An 18,044-nucleotide genomic window follows, 5' to 3' on the forward strand; every position below is an offset into this window, starting at 1 on the left:
AATAATAATATAAAAAAAAATTATTTTTAGAAAAAGATTTTTTTTGGAAGATTTTTGTTTTCAGATCAATTTAGATTCTATATTGGTTCTATTGGATCGAAAATAACACCATATTTTTTTTTTTTTGATTATTAGATATGCTTTTTATTTTTATATTGTATCAAAATAATATTGAAGGCCATCCTAATTCCATTATATACCTATACATAATTCGATTTAATATTTTTTTTTCCTCTCAATACTTATTTTAATTCTGTTCTCCATTTTTATTAACTAAAATACCTATACACATACTTATACATTAAATTAATAATGACGTACGTATATCGCACATTGAGAAGAATAACGACACAACTCACTTTGATTTCCGGAATTTTAAGTATTTATAGCTGAGTGTAAATTACTATTGAAGGCTTATAAACATTGTGGTATAGAACTATTCTACAAGAATCTGAACAAATTTTCTGTATTATTTTGTTACAGAAAACCTTTGTATGTAAAAGTTTTATAGTATTCAAAGCAAGTTTGTGACTCTGTCATTTTGATTTATGTCATTGTTCTCGCAACTGTGTGTTATATGTGGTACATATAATATTTTTAGCACTTTTCCAAAAAAATTTTTGAAAAAAAGTGCTTATTAGTTTCACTTTGTCCGTCCGTCCGTCTGTCCGTGTGTCAGTTTACAAAACTTCTACACCCTTGAAGATAGAAAGCAGAACATTTTATATATACATAGATCTTTAGCAGAAACTCATTTTTGTAGAACAAAATTTTTACCTATCTCCCCCCTCTAGAAGTTACACCCCCTTAAAACCCTAAAAAAACCATTTTTTAATTATTTATTGCAGTGAAACTATAAGCATTTTTCAAATTTTGCAAAATCAGAAAGGAAGTGGCTTGCTTCTTCTATCATGGCATACTATAGTCAAACTTTAAAAAAACAAAATGGCCATTTAAATTTGCCGTTATCTAAAATTCGTTTTTTCCAAATTTTTGATGTCGTTTTTTTCTAGACCCCAGCTTGTAAGAGCCTGAAATTCAGCAGCTTTTAGGCATTAACAAATTGTTTATTTCGTTAGAAGAAAATTTTTTTCCATCTCCACTCCCTCTCTAGTTATCGCCTCTTGAAATTTGTAAAATTTGAATTTTTGACGCCTTATATTTCCGAAACTGCAAGTTTTTTCAAATTTCTATAGACGCCAAAAGTTAACGGTAAATTCCATAACATTAAAAAATATAATTATTTTTCTTAAATTACGCAATCAACCCTTAAAAACGAGCATTAAGTTAACCCCTCTTTATAACTGCATAAATCGTTCATCCTAAATATATGCAATCCTAGAAATAGTTTCGTTTATGAATGAAAATAATTTTAATAGTGTGATAGGTATACATAGACTGTATTTAAAAGCTGTATTTTCACTTGCTTAAGGGAAAAGTGCTCCAATACAAACTAGTTTTACTCAACTTTATTTTATATCAAAAAATATTAAGCTCTTAGTATGATGTGCTCATAATAATATCCGATTAGAAAATGAAATTACGAAATTTTTTTTGGTATTAATTACTAAAAGGCTTTTTAATATTAAATAAAACAGTTGTAGCTATATTAGTTATTGAAATCTTATTAAGAGCATTTTTATTTAGATAAATAAATTAATGAAATTTTTTTTTTTTAATAGATTCCATTCGATTTCTTTTGTTATTTTAGTAATTAATTTTGTTGTTATATAGACTAATATTTCCTATATTAGATAATTTTATTTTAAAATAAATTTTATTAAGAGTTTTCTGTTTTTTTCAATTAAATTTTATGATATTGATAATTTGGTACTTTATGAAAGTGATTAATTTTTAAGTAGATAGATTTTTTTTGGAATTAGTCTTATTAATTAATTATGATTTGTTTTTTAATAAATTGTGTTCAAAATTTTTAAAAAATGAAATGTATAAGAATATTTTATAGAGTATTGTTGGAAATTATTAAAATTAAGGGATTAATTTGGAATTATTACAGGTTGCTTTTAATACCGCAATGTGTATTGTCAAGTTTATTGAAAGTGTTACAGAAAATTGAAGACACGGTTAAATGAAGGTTTTAACTACAGTTTTTGTAATTCTACAAGTTTCGAGTAAATGAATCTTCTTTCAAAGCGAAAATAATTCAAAAGTGTGACATAACACCTTTTAAAGATAAGCTGTCTCTTATACTGAGTCATTTTTTGAAAAACGGGTCGTTGCATAAGAAAGATAAACATATAAAATTTCTATTTATGCAATAAAACCATTTTCATAAAAATTGTAGATGACACCTTTATTCACTTGTGTCCTCAATTATGAAAATGCATTTCGAACACTTGCTTTTCAATTTTAAGGAAGTCAGTGAGCTTCTAGTTAACATACCTAAAAAAGTGTAAATTTGGGCCTTAGTAGATTTTCGCTTTGTGACACCCGAATTCTCTGAAAAGTTAACCAGTTAGTTTCGGCAACAACCAGAATTCAAATATTAAATTTTAAGAAATTTCATTTATTAGTTTCGTAGACATAGTAAAAACTGTAAAATCGGCTCCTAGTTAGATTTCCGAACCCTGACCTTTCCAAAAAAATTTATAGGTTAATTGTTTTAGTACCGGGAGTTTAACTATACAATTTCAACAAATTTCAAAAGAAATCAGTCAATTATTTCTCTTTATATGTGTAAAAATATAAAATCGGCCTGTAAAATAGCTTCCAAGGTATGATACACTCAGCTTCCAAGGTCTGATATATCTTAAAAGTTGATTAATCCGTACTATAGCTGAAATAAACTCATTTATAAAATTTCATTAATATCGTTTAAATCGAACTTGAGATGCATGCGTTCACACACAGTTTAACACAATTCAACAGAAAGACAGGCAAATAGACCGACATCCTTCTAAAAATAGTTTATTTAGGCTTACCTACTATATGGCGTTCTCATCGTAAACTCGACATCCGAAATTTGATGTCATCACATTACCTCCCTTATTGTATGCGATGCGTTCGATAAATATATTTTATAACAACGGTCGTAATTTGTAATACATAACATACTGTTATACATAATATAGTATTAATTGTCAAAAATATTAATATTGCCATTATATAAAAATATTACTCGTAATTTTTCTCAGTTTTCTATTATAATCGTAATTTTTCTCAGTTATTAATAATAACTAATTGCCAACTCTTATATTCCAATTGGTTAACAATTACTGTTTTACATATAAGCAGTAAATATTAAAACAGTAAAACACTAACACAACAATGAAAAAATAAATCTGCATTTCAAAATAAATTTTTAATTTTCATAATAATTTTTCTCTTAATATGCACACACATAACCCCACACAACATTTAGAACAAAATTAACTATGCTTTCAAAATTAACACAACACTATTCTCACATAATCTCTGCTATCGTGCTTATGTACACCATATAAAATAAGTAAATAATAAAAAAATAATTATTAACTATGGTAGAGAAAAAAAATTCCCAAAAGGATAAAAATATTTTTTTTTTATGTACCAACATGTTATACATACATATATTTTTTTTGATTTAAAAAAAAACAAGTGAACAAATATTTATACATGCAACGTGCAAATAACATTGAAAAAATATAAAAGGAAAAAAAAATTAGCAAAATAATTTTTAATTAAAAGCACTAGCATCATAACAGTAGAAAAAAAAAGAAAATTTTAATATTTATTCTAAAATGAATTCACAAATACAATCAACCGGAGCAGATATTGCAATAATAATTGAAAATGTTGATGGATCACCAATAAGAAGAGATTCAGATTTTATTAATTGGAATGATGATGATCATGCATTTATTGCTAAATGTAGTTTACCACTTGGTAGTCAAGATGATTCATTTTTAGATCAAGTTAATCGTGATGAAGAAAGTTTAACATCAAGAGCATCATCAGCATCAGAATTATTTTATAATGAAAAATTAAGATCAACAAATTTATTAGCATTAAAATTTTATGATGAATCAGTTGATTCAAAAAAATATAAAAGGTTTGAATTATTAATTTATATGTTTTCAGTATATTTTTTAGATTATTAATTTATTTTCGCTATTACTAACTATTATACAGTGTGTGTATACGAAGTAATGAACATAATATTTTATAGTCGAGAAATTATTGTAAGTGTGATTCAAATTATAGCATTGCCTTTCAAAAATATTTAACAAAATTTTACGCCCTATTGAAAAAAAATATATATAAATTTTTTTTTTTGTGAAAATATTTACTATCCTTGTATCATTGGACAGTACCAGATCTACCATATATGTAAAGTAAGCATATTCAATGAGCGCATATATGAGGAAACAGCGACGCAATTGTTAAGCGAAATGTTTATTGCAAATGTGCTTTTGTTTGAATGAATAGAAGGAGGAAGACGAAAGGAAAAAGTAGAAAAAGAGTGGGCAAGGGGGGCAGAGAAGAAGAGGCGAGGGTTTAGAGAAGGAATGGTCGAGGAGGGCAGATAAGGAGGAATGAAACCGCGTAAGCGCCGAAAAAGTTAGAATCGGGCTTGCTTTTCATTTTATTATATCGGAGAAGGAAGGAAAAAGTAGAGAAAGAGCGGGCAAGGGAGGCAGAGAATAAGGAGCGAGAGTTTAGAGAAGGAATGGTCGAGGGGGGCAGATAGGAATCGGGGCTGCTTTTCATTTTATTATATCTTTTATTAATTATATCTTTTATATACAGATTCTCCACTATATGTAGGTAACGTGCTTACTTTCAATTGAGGAACTTACTAACAAAAATCCTAAAATTTATTTAATTCTCTAATTCAAGCACAAATTATTTTAATTGTACTTTGAATTTTAAATTATATACAATATTATTTACATCCTATAAGTATGCAATCAATATTGTTTTAAGATAAAACATTTTATTGGAAATTGTTTAATAAAACAAAGCACATAATAATCTAGAATCTAGATCGAAACAAAACAAGTAAATTGCATATGTTGTAGATTGTAGATTCTAAGGGAACTGAGTGGGGACAGGAGCATCCCCCCAAGCCACCGCAGCCATTTTTGACTTATTGTAGCCACCCCACCCTCCCGTCTATAATATCCCCGTCCCAATCACAAAGCCGGAGATATCCCTAAGGGAGTTGGACAATAGTTCCCGAACACTTAGGGACCCATGTCCAAGACAATTGCGGCGCCGAACAGCCAGTGCCGGACAGTCGCAGAGAATGTGCACGGCGGTCTCATCGCCACCCCCACAAAATCTGCACAGGGGGGAGCCCGACTTCCCCAGCCTGTGCAGGTGGTATTTCACCGGGCAGTGCCCCGTGAAGAAATTCGCAATAGTGCGAACCCGGCTCCTGCTCATCCCCAGCAACTCCGCAGCGAATCCGCCGGAGCACGCCGGAACAAACACCTTCGCATGACGGCACCCTTTCGTGTCCCGCCAGTGACGACTGCATTCCGCCGCGAGTAGGCAGGCAAGCCTGGCCCCCACGGCGGAAGAAGGCAGACCACAGAAAGGCAGCGGCTGCACAAAGGCAGCCCCAGATCCCCTCCGCGCCAACTCATCAGCAACTTCGTTGCCCGCATGGCCACTATGGCCCGGCACCCAAATGAGCATCACTCTGTTTTCCGATGCCAATTCCATAAGTGCAGCAAGGCAGCTCCAGACCAGCTTGGATGTAACCTGAGCTGAACGGAGCGCCAGCAGTGCAGCCCTGCTGTCTGAGAACACATAGATGGTGCGGTTTCTATACCCCCTTTCCAAATTGATTCTCAGACAGATCTCTATTGCATGTATTTCGGCCTGGAACACTGTGCAATACGGGTCAAGGGTTGCATATACACGCGTGTCCGGGCGGACACCGTATACGCCCGAGCCCACACCCGACTCCGTTTTGGATCCGTCCGCATACCACACGCTCGAACCCGACCTAAGTACCGGACCACCCCGATCCCACGTCCATCGATCAGGAAACAGAACCCCGTACCTGTGGTCGAAGTTGTACCGCGGCAGACAGGTATCTGACATGGTTATCCTTAGAATCGGATCGCCCTCAATGAAGTCTCTGTGAGTTCTGTGGGCCAACTTTAGCCCTGCCCCGTCCTCGCCAGAGAGAAGTCGGTAAGTCACCAGCCGAGCTTCCTTCAATATATGGAGGTGCAGTGGCGGCAATCCGATCATCACCTCCAATGCAGCGGTGGGAGCCGTCCGCATCGCCCCGGTCACTCCCAGGCAGGCCAGCCTCTGTAGCTTTTCCAGCTTGGCCCGCACACCCGCCTGCTGTGCTTTACGGCACCATACAATCGACGCATAGGTGACGATGGGCCTAGCAAGGGCCGTATATAGCCACAGTGCTATTCTGGGACCAATTCCCCAGGTCCCCCCGATGAAGCTCCTACACGTCCACAAGGCCGCCGTAGCTCTCCCGATAACTCTATCGATATGGGTATTCCAAGAGAGACGATCATCCAGGGTTACCCCCAGATACTTCACCTCCCTCGAGTAACTGATACGTTCACCAAACAGAATTGGGCTCGTTAATCTGTCCCTGCTTCTGCGTCTGGTGAAGGCGACCAAAGTGCTCTTGCTTGGATTTATATTTAACTCAACGCCTTTGCACCACCTTTCCACAACACGTAAATTTTGCTGTAGAAGATCAGAAATAGTGCTCTCAAATTTTCCCCGCACGACGAAGGCCACATCGTCAGCGTATCCCCAGACACGCGCCCCGGAGCCCCTGAGAGCAGCTATTAGATCATCCACTACAATGGACCACAGGAGGGGCGAAAGAACCCCGCCCTGCGGACATCCTTTTGCAGCGGAGATGAAGAGTATATCGTCAGCTATGGTGGACTTAATAATCCTATCCTGTAGCATCCGATTGACCCATCTGCTAGTCGTCGCATCAATCCCTCGTTTGTGCAACGACTCACAGATGACATGATATGGGGTGTTGTCAAAAGCTCCCTCTATATCAAGGAAGCAGCCAACTGCTACCTCCCGCACTTCCAGTGAGTTTTCAAGGACCCCCACCAGACTCTGCAGAGCGAGTACAGTAGACCTTCCCGACTGATAGGCGTATTGAGATTCATGCAAGGGATTGCTTCCCAGTGCACCGTCCCGTATAAATCTATCAATCACTTTTTCCATTGCTTTCAATAGAAAAGAAGTAAGGCTGATTGGACGGAAAGACCTTGGGTGGTTGCTTGGTCGCTTACCCACCTTCGGAATATACGTCACTTTAGCCACCCTCCATGCCTGAGGGATGTAACCCCACGCATAGCTGGCGCGAAAAATTCCCAACAGTGCTCTAGCGATATGTTGGAAACCCCTCTGCAAAAATGCAGGATATATCCCGTCATCACCTGGAGATTTGAAGGGCCTGAAAGAGAAAACAGCCCATCTAATCCTACCCATCGTGAAGACTAGACGGGATCGTTGCCAGTCATCCCTCCTGGGCCAGGGTGCCCCCGGTTCGATGACTGCATTTGAGTGATTCCGAAGAATCTCCGAGTCAGGAAAGTGCGTTGACGCCATAAGCTCCAACGTCTGCCTTCCGTTCTCAGTCATGGAGCCATCAGGACGTTCCATTAGGCCCAACCTACTAGCATACTTTTTGGAAAGCACCCTGTGAAGACGCGCACTGCTGGGGAGTTCATCAATGCCCTTGCAGAACGCCCTCCACGAGATTCTCTTCGCTTTCCTAATTTCTTTATTGTATTTTGTGAGTGAGTCCTTATACTCTTCCCACGAACCTGACGCCTTGGCCTTATTGAATAGCTTTCTGGTCTTTAGTCTAAGCCTTGAAAGCTCTTCATTCCACCACGAGCACTTCCTATTGCTCCGCCTCGGCTTAGCACGGCAGCTCCCGTGATAGGCATTAGTAATAGCCGCCGTCAGGGCCTCGCTGGCCAGTTCGATATCCATCACCGTTCTGACAGAAGCAGGAACGGATCTAATCCCATCCATGAGGAGCGTTTCGAATTGACTCCAATCTGTGGATTGGGGCACCCGATATATTTCTTCTGCCAGGCCCCCGGAGACCATGATATCAAACCTAATCTGCCTATGATCGGACATGGATGTCTCATTTGAGACATGCCATCCACCAATCCTACTGCCGATAAATTCAGTGCAAAGGGTGATGTCAAGGACCTCTTCCCTAATTGCATTTATGAATGTCGGCCTATTGCCTTCATTCATAATCATTAATTTATTGCTATATATAAATTCAAGTAGGCACTCACCTCTTTTGTTTATATTGCTGCTTCCCCAGACGGTGTGGTGGGCATTGGCATCACTTCCTATTATAAGTTGGAAGTTCCTCCTTCCACAAAAGTCCACTAGATCCTTCAGTTGCTCGTCCGGGTGGGCACAGTCCCCCGGGAGGTAGGATAAGCACATAATGAACTCTGTCCAGCCCCCGCAGGACTTCACCTTCACCAACGCAGCTACCTGATCCTTAGAACAGTAATCTGGAATGGGAAAATACGTTAGCTTTTTACTAAACAAGATGCAAGCCCTAGGCCTGCCCCCAGTTGTATTATCATACAATAGCTCACCTGTTAGGCCCTTAACCTGATCCTTCACTATGTAAGGCTCTTGGATAAGGGCGATATCGAGGTGATCCTTCATATATCTATGAGCCAGAACATCAGTAGATGCCCTAGCATGCTGTAGATTTATTTGGATGCACCTCACAGCCATATTATTTCCTCCGGCTCTTGTCTATGGGCTTTGACCCTTTAGACAAAGGCTTTACATGAGCCTTACCTCCCATTTTCGCCTTTTTACACATCTTGGTGGGCGCCTGCCCTGCCACAGCCTCTTTTGCCGCCCCAGGTGCCACGCTGGCCCCTCCAACAGCAAATACCGAAGCATTTCCGGGCTTCCCAATGGGCTTGAGCCCTTCTGGTTCCCCCGGGACGCTTGTATTTGGCGTGCTGGTCGATGGTCCTTCCGTTTCCCTTGCCGCCATTTTCGGAGCGACTTCAGACTTTCCAATGAGTTTTGGCTCTTTTGGTTGGCCTGAAGTGCTCGTCGTTGTCGTTGTCGCGGTGGGCACTGGTTTTTTATTTTGTCCTGCCCTGCCGCCAGCACCTTGAGAGGATTTTCTTCCTTTAACCCGAACGGTAACACGGAAGAAATTCAGGAAAAGTCGGAACTCCGCTTTCCGTAGATCTTCCAATCCGGAATCATCCACGGAAAAGGTGATGGAGCAGCCCCCGTCCTTTTCCTTATCCATCCTCAGCACCCTCCAGGAACTTATCTTGAGGCTGGGATTTTGCTTCCCTATCCTACTTAGAAATTTGTCCCTGGAGAGACTGACGGTTGTCTCGTCCTTTGGTACGTATGTGACGCAGACATGCTGTTTGGGCATGCTGTCGCCATCCAGTACCACGACATCGCAACCGTCCCAAGGCTTTATCTTCCTGCAGACACTGGTTATCCACTCCCTGGTGTCTTGATTGTTGCATGTTACGGATATCCATCCGTCCCTTTGCAACGCTGCAGTGAATTGTGGATGAGAGTCCACAACCCTATCCATTTCATCCATGATGGCTACTTTGATTTTCCCCATCTGGACTTCGGATAGCCTTTCCTCTGGATGCAGTCTATGAGTGATGGCCACCTTGACCTGTGCTACTGCATCCCGATAAGAAGTCATTTTCGGGTTTTGTTGAGGAATGTTCCCAGGGACCTTTTCCTCAACATTGCCCTTCATCGACCTCTTCTTTGAAGGCCCTGCATCAGGGGTGTTGCTTTCCGACCTTTCCCTCTTTTGGGGATGGTCGGCCACAACAACCGATCCGCAGGCCTTCAGCTTTTCCAGCCTTTCCTTCTCGTATCTGCGAGCTTCCTCTGGGGACATGCCATCCCTGATATAAGCCGCGATACGCCGCTTGGATGCACCAGAGAAATATTGTTTTTTTCCCCTGATGTCCAACCTTTTCAGGTCCTCCTCAGTTTTTTGGATAATAGGTCCAAGAGGATCCTGATTATCCGTCTCCATCGGAGGCGACGCCTTTTCCTCCACTGGCGTGAGAAGGAGTTCCTCCTCTGCGTCAGTTGAGAGAAGCTCTGGTTCCGAAGACCCTTGAGCACTAAGTGGTTGTATGTTGTCCTTAGTGTCGTTGTTGTTGTTGTCACTGTTGTTGTTTGTCTTGTTGTTGTTGTTGTTGTTTTCCATTTCTGTCCCACGAGTAGCGCGGGAAGGTAAAGTCACCCATGGCAGAGCCCGGCATACCATGGGAAGGCTCATTTAAACTGGAGGGCGCCTGGTATCCAGAGTCCGCATACTAACGACTAAGCTCCCCCTTAGCCACGCAGTCATCGGCATATGCTGTTCCACCTTGACTTGGGACGCCTGTCGTCAGCTGACGTATAGATATAGGGCTGAAACTCACAAAGCAAGAGGCTCGTCGCGAGACATGACCACGACACGAACGTAACTTTGATCGTTTCAATCACCCCTTTATCCTCCGCCATTACCGGGGCCCACCACTAGGAGGTGACAGTGCGGTTTTGGGCCCCCAAATTGCATATGTTGCACTTATTTTATTTGATACTCGAAAAAATAATATTCTTTTCGAAAATTATAATTTTTTACTTTTATAAAAAAAAAATTTTTAAACCCTTATACATAATTATAAGTAAATCACTTTAATATCTATTAAATATAATGAATTTGTCTGTAAATAAAAAGAACCCTTGCCAAAAATCTACAAAAAAAAAAATATTTTTCCAATAAATAAAAATCGTTTACAAATTTATCGATAGGAATTTCCAGAAATAATTTAATAGTTGGGTAAAGTTTTGTTTATTTTTAAAAGTTTTATATCAGATGCAGACTTCAGAAGTATTCCAAGTATATAAAAATATATTATATATATATAAAATTATATTCATGAAAAATATGTATATTCATTTGTATTCTACAGGTTGATCCGAATTAGTGTTAAAATTGAATTACTTGGAGTTTTTTATTAAAAATTTGTTTGTGCGGATGGTGGAGTGGGAATGGGAAGATTATATCAGTTTTAAGAAATTCTCTCTCACAAATATCTGTTATACGGTTTCAAAATCGTTCTAGTTAGAATAATGTGTTGTTCGAAACTTTCTCTCTCAGGTAATAAACTTTCTCGAAGTTATTATCAATTCTTAATATCCAATTTCAGCTAAACATGAAATTTTTAATTAGAAAACGAGGATTATAACACCAATTTGGGACCACCCTGTATATAGTAAAGAGATTTCGAAAAGAAAATTTATTTTTTAACAATCGAAATTTATTTTTTAACAAATTTTTTTTCAATTTAAAAGTCAAAATGAAATCTATAAATTTTTATTCTATTGAAGAGGGACTATTATTTTACAAGGACTATTAAAAAAGAATACATACTTTTTTTTGTTCTATTATTTTGCTATTTTTTTTGTTTTTTTTTTTCTTGTAAATGTTGCAAATTTATTTGTAAATATTTTTTCTTAAAATCTCTTATTGTGTTTCTTTTCATGTTTATCTGAAAATCAGCTTATTACAAAACTATACACAAAGATTTATTTTATAACAATTTTTTAATGAATTTTCTTGAACAAAGTTTTAAAGATTACATTATATTCTCTTATATATACATAAGTATATACCCTTGTACATATAAATATATATATATATATACTCTTAATATATTAAAAGTTGAATAGTTTGTTCACCATTCGGTTCTTACAGTGATAGTATTTTCCAATTTAATAAGATTTTTTGTCCAAATTTAATGAAAATATTTTGTAATTGGGCAAGAAATCTTAACCCAGCAAATTCATTTTGCCAAAAAATATATTCAAATTCTTACTGGAATTTGGTGAATATTATTATAATTATGATAAATTCATCAGAAATAGAAGTGGGCTGTTAACTGTTATATAGATAAAAATGAATTTTTTAAAATAAATTAATTGCACGAATTTCTTGATGATTTTTTTTAAATGTTCCATGCATTAGGGTTAAGAATCCTAGATGATAATTTTTTTTAATAATAATTAACTCATGCAAATAATTGATCTAAATTATATTCGAGTGAATTTAATTTTGAGACAGCTAGAAAAATGGTTCAAATATTAAAAACTTAATACGAGTATTATATCGCACAATTCAATTCAAATCAAAAAAAAAAATCTTCTTTTCAAATTAATAAGGTATTTAATCGGATTTCAATTCACTATAAAAACTCATTCCGTAAATTTATATTCAAATTCAATATACCTTAAGAAACAAAAAAAAAAATCCTTATTATATTCGCAGTTTCTTAAAAATAACAAGAAAATGAGGTTACCATGGTAAAATGAAAAGAAAATCAAGGATGTAACAAAGAAAGAATAAATTCTATAGCAAACAATAATAATATTTTCAATGTCTATACATACATATATTTGATGTCTAGACTTATAAACATGTGGCCTAGATATTATAAACTGATACTAAGAGTGAAATGATATTATTTTTTTTTTGTACATACACACACACACTCGTGAAAAATACTGCTATATAAATAATTGGAAATTTTAAAATTATTGTAATTTCTAGGAATATCTAGAGCTCTATACATTGTTGCCATTAAATTCAAGTAAACATATAAAATACATTTGTACATATTCTTAACAGATTTAAGATCAAATAATAATTATTATTATATTTTTTGTTTGTGCGTTTAAGTACAATGTAATATAATTTCTTGTATGTTTAAAAATGTGTAAAATTGGCATATAAATGAGACACAATATTATTGTTGTCTGGCATTATCTCGTAAATAATGTGTAATAAAAATTTGGTACTTCTATATTTTATTTGAAAACTTGAAGAATTTTGCAATTTTAATTTATTTTTCGTATGTAATTCTATTTTTATTGTTATTTATTCATTTTATAGGTGATTCACTTCGCTATACTTTGAAAAAAAAAAAAAACAATTTTTAAGATTTTAATTAATTTTTTCTGTTGATTCATTCTGTTTGTTTGTTGATGAAATTAGATGATCTATTCAATTACATTTTTATTATATTTTGTTATTTAAAATAAAAAATAGCTATTAAAGTATATTTTTTTATGATATTAAATTAGAAAATAGGAAAGAAAATGCAGCAATTTTAGAAAATTTTTGGTAGGCAAAAATTTTTTATGCTCTATTTTTGGCAAAATTTTTTGTCGAAGACATTATAATAACCCTAAAAACCCTCATTTCAGTACTAGCTTATTGGTATATCAATTTACAAATATATGATTTATTTACAGATATATGACAAAAAAATTGCATATTTATAGGGGTAAAATTTGTTTTTATTGTCAAAATTTGTGTATTCTCATCACACCCTTAATTTTAATATGAAATTTAGGTTTTGAATAAGCTACAATAACAACAATTTATTTTTAATTTAATATTACAGTTTTTTTTATTGAAAATTCAATTATAAAATTTTCGTAAGAATGTTTAAGACGAAATTCCAAATGTTCACTTTTTGTTAGCAAAATTTGGCATATTTCAAAAAAAATATATATGTCTTTTAATTTCATGACAAATCATCATTTAATTATTTTAATTGCTTTATTCTAAGTTCAAATTATTAAGAAATAATATTCATTTTGCCAAATAGTTTTCAATTGAGGTAAGGCTATTGCCATTTCAAGTGGTTGGACAATTAGAAAATTTTAAATTAAAATTTGAATCATATGTAAAAAAAATATTGTATAAAAGTTGGGTCAATGTATAATTTTTCAATTACTAAAATTAATGTTGCAATATGTTATTTTTATCTATAAAATTGTGTAAATCTGCAGAAGAAGAATGATCTCATTTAATTACAAAAAAATTAGAATAAATTTTTAATTTTTAAAAAAAAATATTTAAAAAATTTGTGTTACAAAAAAATAAAACAATTTTCATTAAAAATAAAAATTTATTTTTCATTCTTAATTTTTTTTTAATTAAATAATAAAATTGTCAACTAATTAATATTTCAACAAATTATGTGAAAATTTTAACAAGTTGCCCCAGAATATTATTTTTAGTATCAACACAATTTTATGATTATAATTTGAATATTTAAAAAAAAAATTTAAAATTATTTAATTAAATTTCAAAAAAAAAAAAAAATTATTAATTAATAAAATATATTTTTTAATTTGTATTTACAGTGCGTGCAAGCTTACCGATAGGAGCCGAGCCGATAGGCTTGCACAACCACGAATGTCACTACTGGGGAAACCATTAAATTATAATCGCGGCTCACGACGTGATGCCCGGTATAGAAGGTTACAAAGTCGGGTCTATAATTTTTTAGAAAGACCTAGAGGTGTACCTGCTATCCTTTATCACGTTATGGTGTAAGTATAAATCTTTTCTTATTTTATTTTTGACAATAAAAATAAATATAATAAATTAAAAAACAATCGTACAATTTTATTAAAGACTTTGTTAGTGTAATAATTTTAAATGTCAGAGGTATTGCTTTGACCAGGTATCACTTTATAATGCAAATTAATATTGCATGGAAGAGTCATAATAATTATCATTTAAACGCATAAAATGCACGGTTCAGGTTGTCTAGCAAAATCGTCAACATTTTATAAGAGTTTATAAGGGAAAGATAGTGTAGAGATAGTTTATAGGTAAAAATTTTGGGACTAAGTTTTACGGAAAAATAAGCACAAAAATTAGCTAAAACAAAAAAAATAGTTGAGCCACAATATCACCAATACATAACCCATAGTTAGACATAATTAAAATTCTTATAAAGTACAGACCTCAGAGCACCCTTTCTAATGCCAAGATCAAAATTACTAGAGTTTTAATTGACAACACGGAAAATCCTAGTCGAGCCGTTGACTCCTCACATAATCCGTACTCACCTGCTAAAACAAAAACAGTGAAACATTGTCTAAAGCTATATGTTCGCATTCTATTGTAGGTACGAAGTCATTATTGTGTTAATAGTGAATTCCTCGAACTTTATATATTAAAAAAATTAAAAATTCCGGTAACAGTTTACGAGAAGTTAGAATTGTGTTCTTTGCTAGAATTCACTAAATTAATAAAATTTCATATTTTTTTGCATAAAACATAAAATAATGGTTGTTATGTTTTCAAGCTTAAGTTGTGACTAATCAATTTTTTTACTGAAAAAATTCATTTAACTCAAAAACTGAGAACTTCTACTAAATTTTCAATTCAAGTTGTAAACATTTTTTCTAAATTTTATCAAAAAAAATTTTCATTAATTGTTTCCAATTTTATGGTCTTCTATTGCAGGATATTTGAAAAAATTCCAATTAAACCATTGAACTTTCAGCTGAATAGTTCTACAATTTTTTTTATTTTTTTTTTGTGTTTTTTTTCTGAAAATTGAAATTTAATTGGAAAATTGAATTTTTTCCTCTTCTTCTTCTATAAAGTGCTTAATAAAAATATTGCCGCATATGTGGAATACAAGTACCTACGTGTACGTATATCAATTTCAATTTTATTCGATATTTCAAAAAGGATGGTGTTTTAACTGTTAATCAATTTTTAATTGCAATCGATAAAAAATTTATAACTACACTTTTGTATGCTTAAACGTTTTGTTTTTTTTTTTCTATAATTTTCTAAAAATAATTTACAAAGGATATTTACCTTCACTTTAGGTATTTTTAATATTTAAAGCATTTAATACACGTTAAATAATTTTTCCTTTCGCAATTAATAAAAAAAAAAAATACTATGATTCATGAGTGAAAGGACTGCAAAGATAAAAGTTCCCAGTCAGTATTTTTTATGAAATTTAAAACTTGAGTGTATTTTCAATTAGTTTTGCTTAAAAATTGATTTATTATTTTGGATTAAATTGGGAAAATTTCACTAGTGAACACTATTTTGCACGATTTCATTTAAACTGAGTCACTATAAGTACCTAATATGTTCTAGTTAATAAAATCAATATAGTCAGCAGTTATGGTTGTTTGCAGTTGTCTTAAGATAACTATGAAATCAGGGTTTCAGAAAATTATTCTATATTATTTGGATTAACAGAAATTTTGAATTTTTACCCATTTCATAAAAAGTGATCTTAGTAATCCATCTGAGCTACCCAATATTATTGGCAAATTTTTTTTGGTTTAAAAAGTAATTAGGAGAGTATAATAAAAAATTTGAATATTTTCAGTACATTGCACTCGTAAATTGGTCCGTTCGTAGCTGTGTGGGTGTTTGTCATTGTAGTTTACCCTCTATTAAGTTAATATTGATACTTGAAAGAATTATGATAATTAAGCGAAAAGTATAGTCGTAAATTTCTGCGTAATAATTATTTATAATGCCATTATTAATCAGATTTTGGTCATTAATTTAATTCCCTTTAAATTCATTTTTATTATTGCTGTTCAATCCTAAATGTATGCAAAACGTTTTTTTAGATTCATTTTTACAATTATTTATCTCATCCTAAAAGTATGCAATTAAATCAAACAATCAAATTTCCCTGCGCAAAATTGTTTGTGCAAGGAAATGTGATTTTTTACAGGGAAACATGATTTTTTGATTCAACTGTTTTAAGAAACTTATGATTTTTATTTCGTACAATATTAATTGCTTTCTATAAAACATTGTGTTTAACATTAAAAAGAAATTACCGTTTTGAAATATTTTCACAGGAAAAAATTTTTGTTTTTGAGAATGGTTGTATATGTATAAGAGTTTTTATTAATATCCTTAAAGAGATTTTTACATTTATAAAACTTTTAATTTTTATATAACAATTTTATTGAATAAATTTCAAGAAAATTCACTTTTTAGCACTTTTCCAAAAATTTTTTGAAAAAAATTGCTTATTAGTTTCACTCTGTCCGTCCGTCCGTCCGTCCGTCCGTCCGTCCGTCCGTCTGTCTGTTCGTGTGTCTGTTTACAAAACTTCTACATTCTTAAAGATAGAAAGCTGAAATTTAATACGTACATAGATCTTTACTAGAAACTTATATTCGTAGAACAAAATTTTTACCTACCTCCCCCCCTCTAGAAGTTATACCCCCCCAAAGCCCTAAAAATGGCCTATTTTAACTATTTGTTGCAATGAAACCATAAGCATTTTTGAAATTTTGCAAACGCAGAAAGGCAGTGGCTTGCTTCCCCTACCGCGGTATACTATAGTTAAACTTTAGAAAAACAAAATGTCCGTTCAAATTTACCGTTATCTAAAGTCCTTCTTTTCCAAATTTTTGATGTCGTTTTTCTTCAAGACCCCAGCCTGTAGAAGCTTGAAATAAGCTTCTACAGGCTGGGGTCTTGAAGAAAAACTAATAAATAAAATTAAATAAAACCTTAAAATAATGAAAAAAGCTTTAGGGGCTTTTAGACATTAAGAAGTAGTTCATTTCGTTAGAAGAAAATTTTTTTCCATCTCCACCCCCTCTTAAGTTATGGCCTCTTGAAATTTGTAAAATTTGCATTTTTGACACCTTATATATCTGAAACCGCAAGTTTTTTCAAATTTCTATAAACGCAAAAAGTTAACGGTAAATTCCATGACATTAAAAAATATAATTATTTTTCTTAACTCACGCAAATAACCCTTAAAATCGAGCATTATGTTAACCCCTGTTTATATTAAATTTTGCTTTATTTCAAAGACTGCATAAATGGTTCATCCTAAATATATGCAATCCTAGAAATAGTTTCGTTTATAAATGAAAATAATCTTAATAGTGTGGTGGATATACATAGACTGTTTTTAAAAGCAGTATTTTCACTTGTTGAAGGGGAAAGTGCTACAATACAAACCATTGGTTTGACCCAACTTTATGTATATAAAAAACCAGAACCTTGTAACTATAAAGAAAATCTAATGTAATTTTTCTTTTTCTTAATAATTGCAATTATCGCAATTATACACTATACACTCTATATAAATATATAGAGTGAAGTTATTAAGTTTAATAAAATTATGTCATTAGAAAATGGAAATATAATTAAATAATTGCTAAAAAAAAAAACGAAAAAA

The 18,044-nt window shown here is 33.4% G+C and overlaps 1 protein-coding gene across 27 annotated transcripts in view; it reads left to right on the forward strand.

The window, feature by feature from the left end:
* Positions 1-4,003: 4,003 nt before the first annotated feature.
* The window catches only part of LOC129614661 (potassium voltage-gated channel subfamily KQT member 1), a 134,372-nt gene continuing 120,331 nt past the window's right edge, over positions 4,004-18,044 (forward strand). For 21 of the 27 annotated variants that reach the window (XM_055529393.1, XM_055529408.1, XM_055529409.1 and 18 more), the window contains exon 1: positions 14,196-14,397. In XM_055529393.1, the coding sequence (XP_055385368.1) occupies positions 14,261-14,397 (137 nt within the window). In that variant the 5' untranslated portion in view covers positions 14,196-14,260. Of the gene's footprint in view, positions 4,052-14,195; positions 14,398-18,044 lie in introns of those variants that run through there. The other 6 variants (XM_055529415.1, XM_055529416.1, XM_055529392.1 and 3 more) reach the window with 5 other exon arrangements.

Source organism: Condylostylus longicornis, unplaced genomic scaffold (assembly GCF_029603195.1).
Source record: "Condylostylus longicornis isolate FDR11 unplaced genomic scaffold, ASM2960319v2 ptg000114l, whole genome shotgun sequence".
NCBI classification, from domain to species: Eukaryota; Metazoa; Arthropoda; class Insecta; order Diptera; family Dolichopodidae; genus Condylostylus; species Condylostylus longicornis.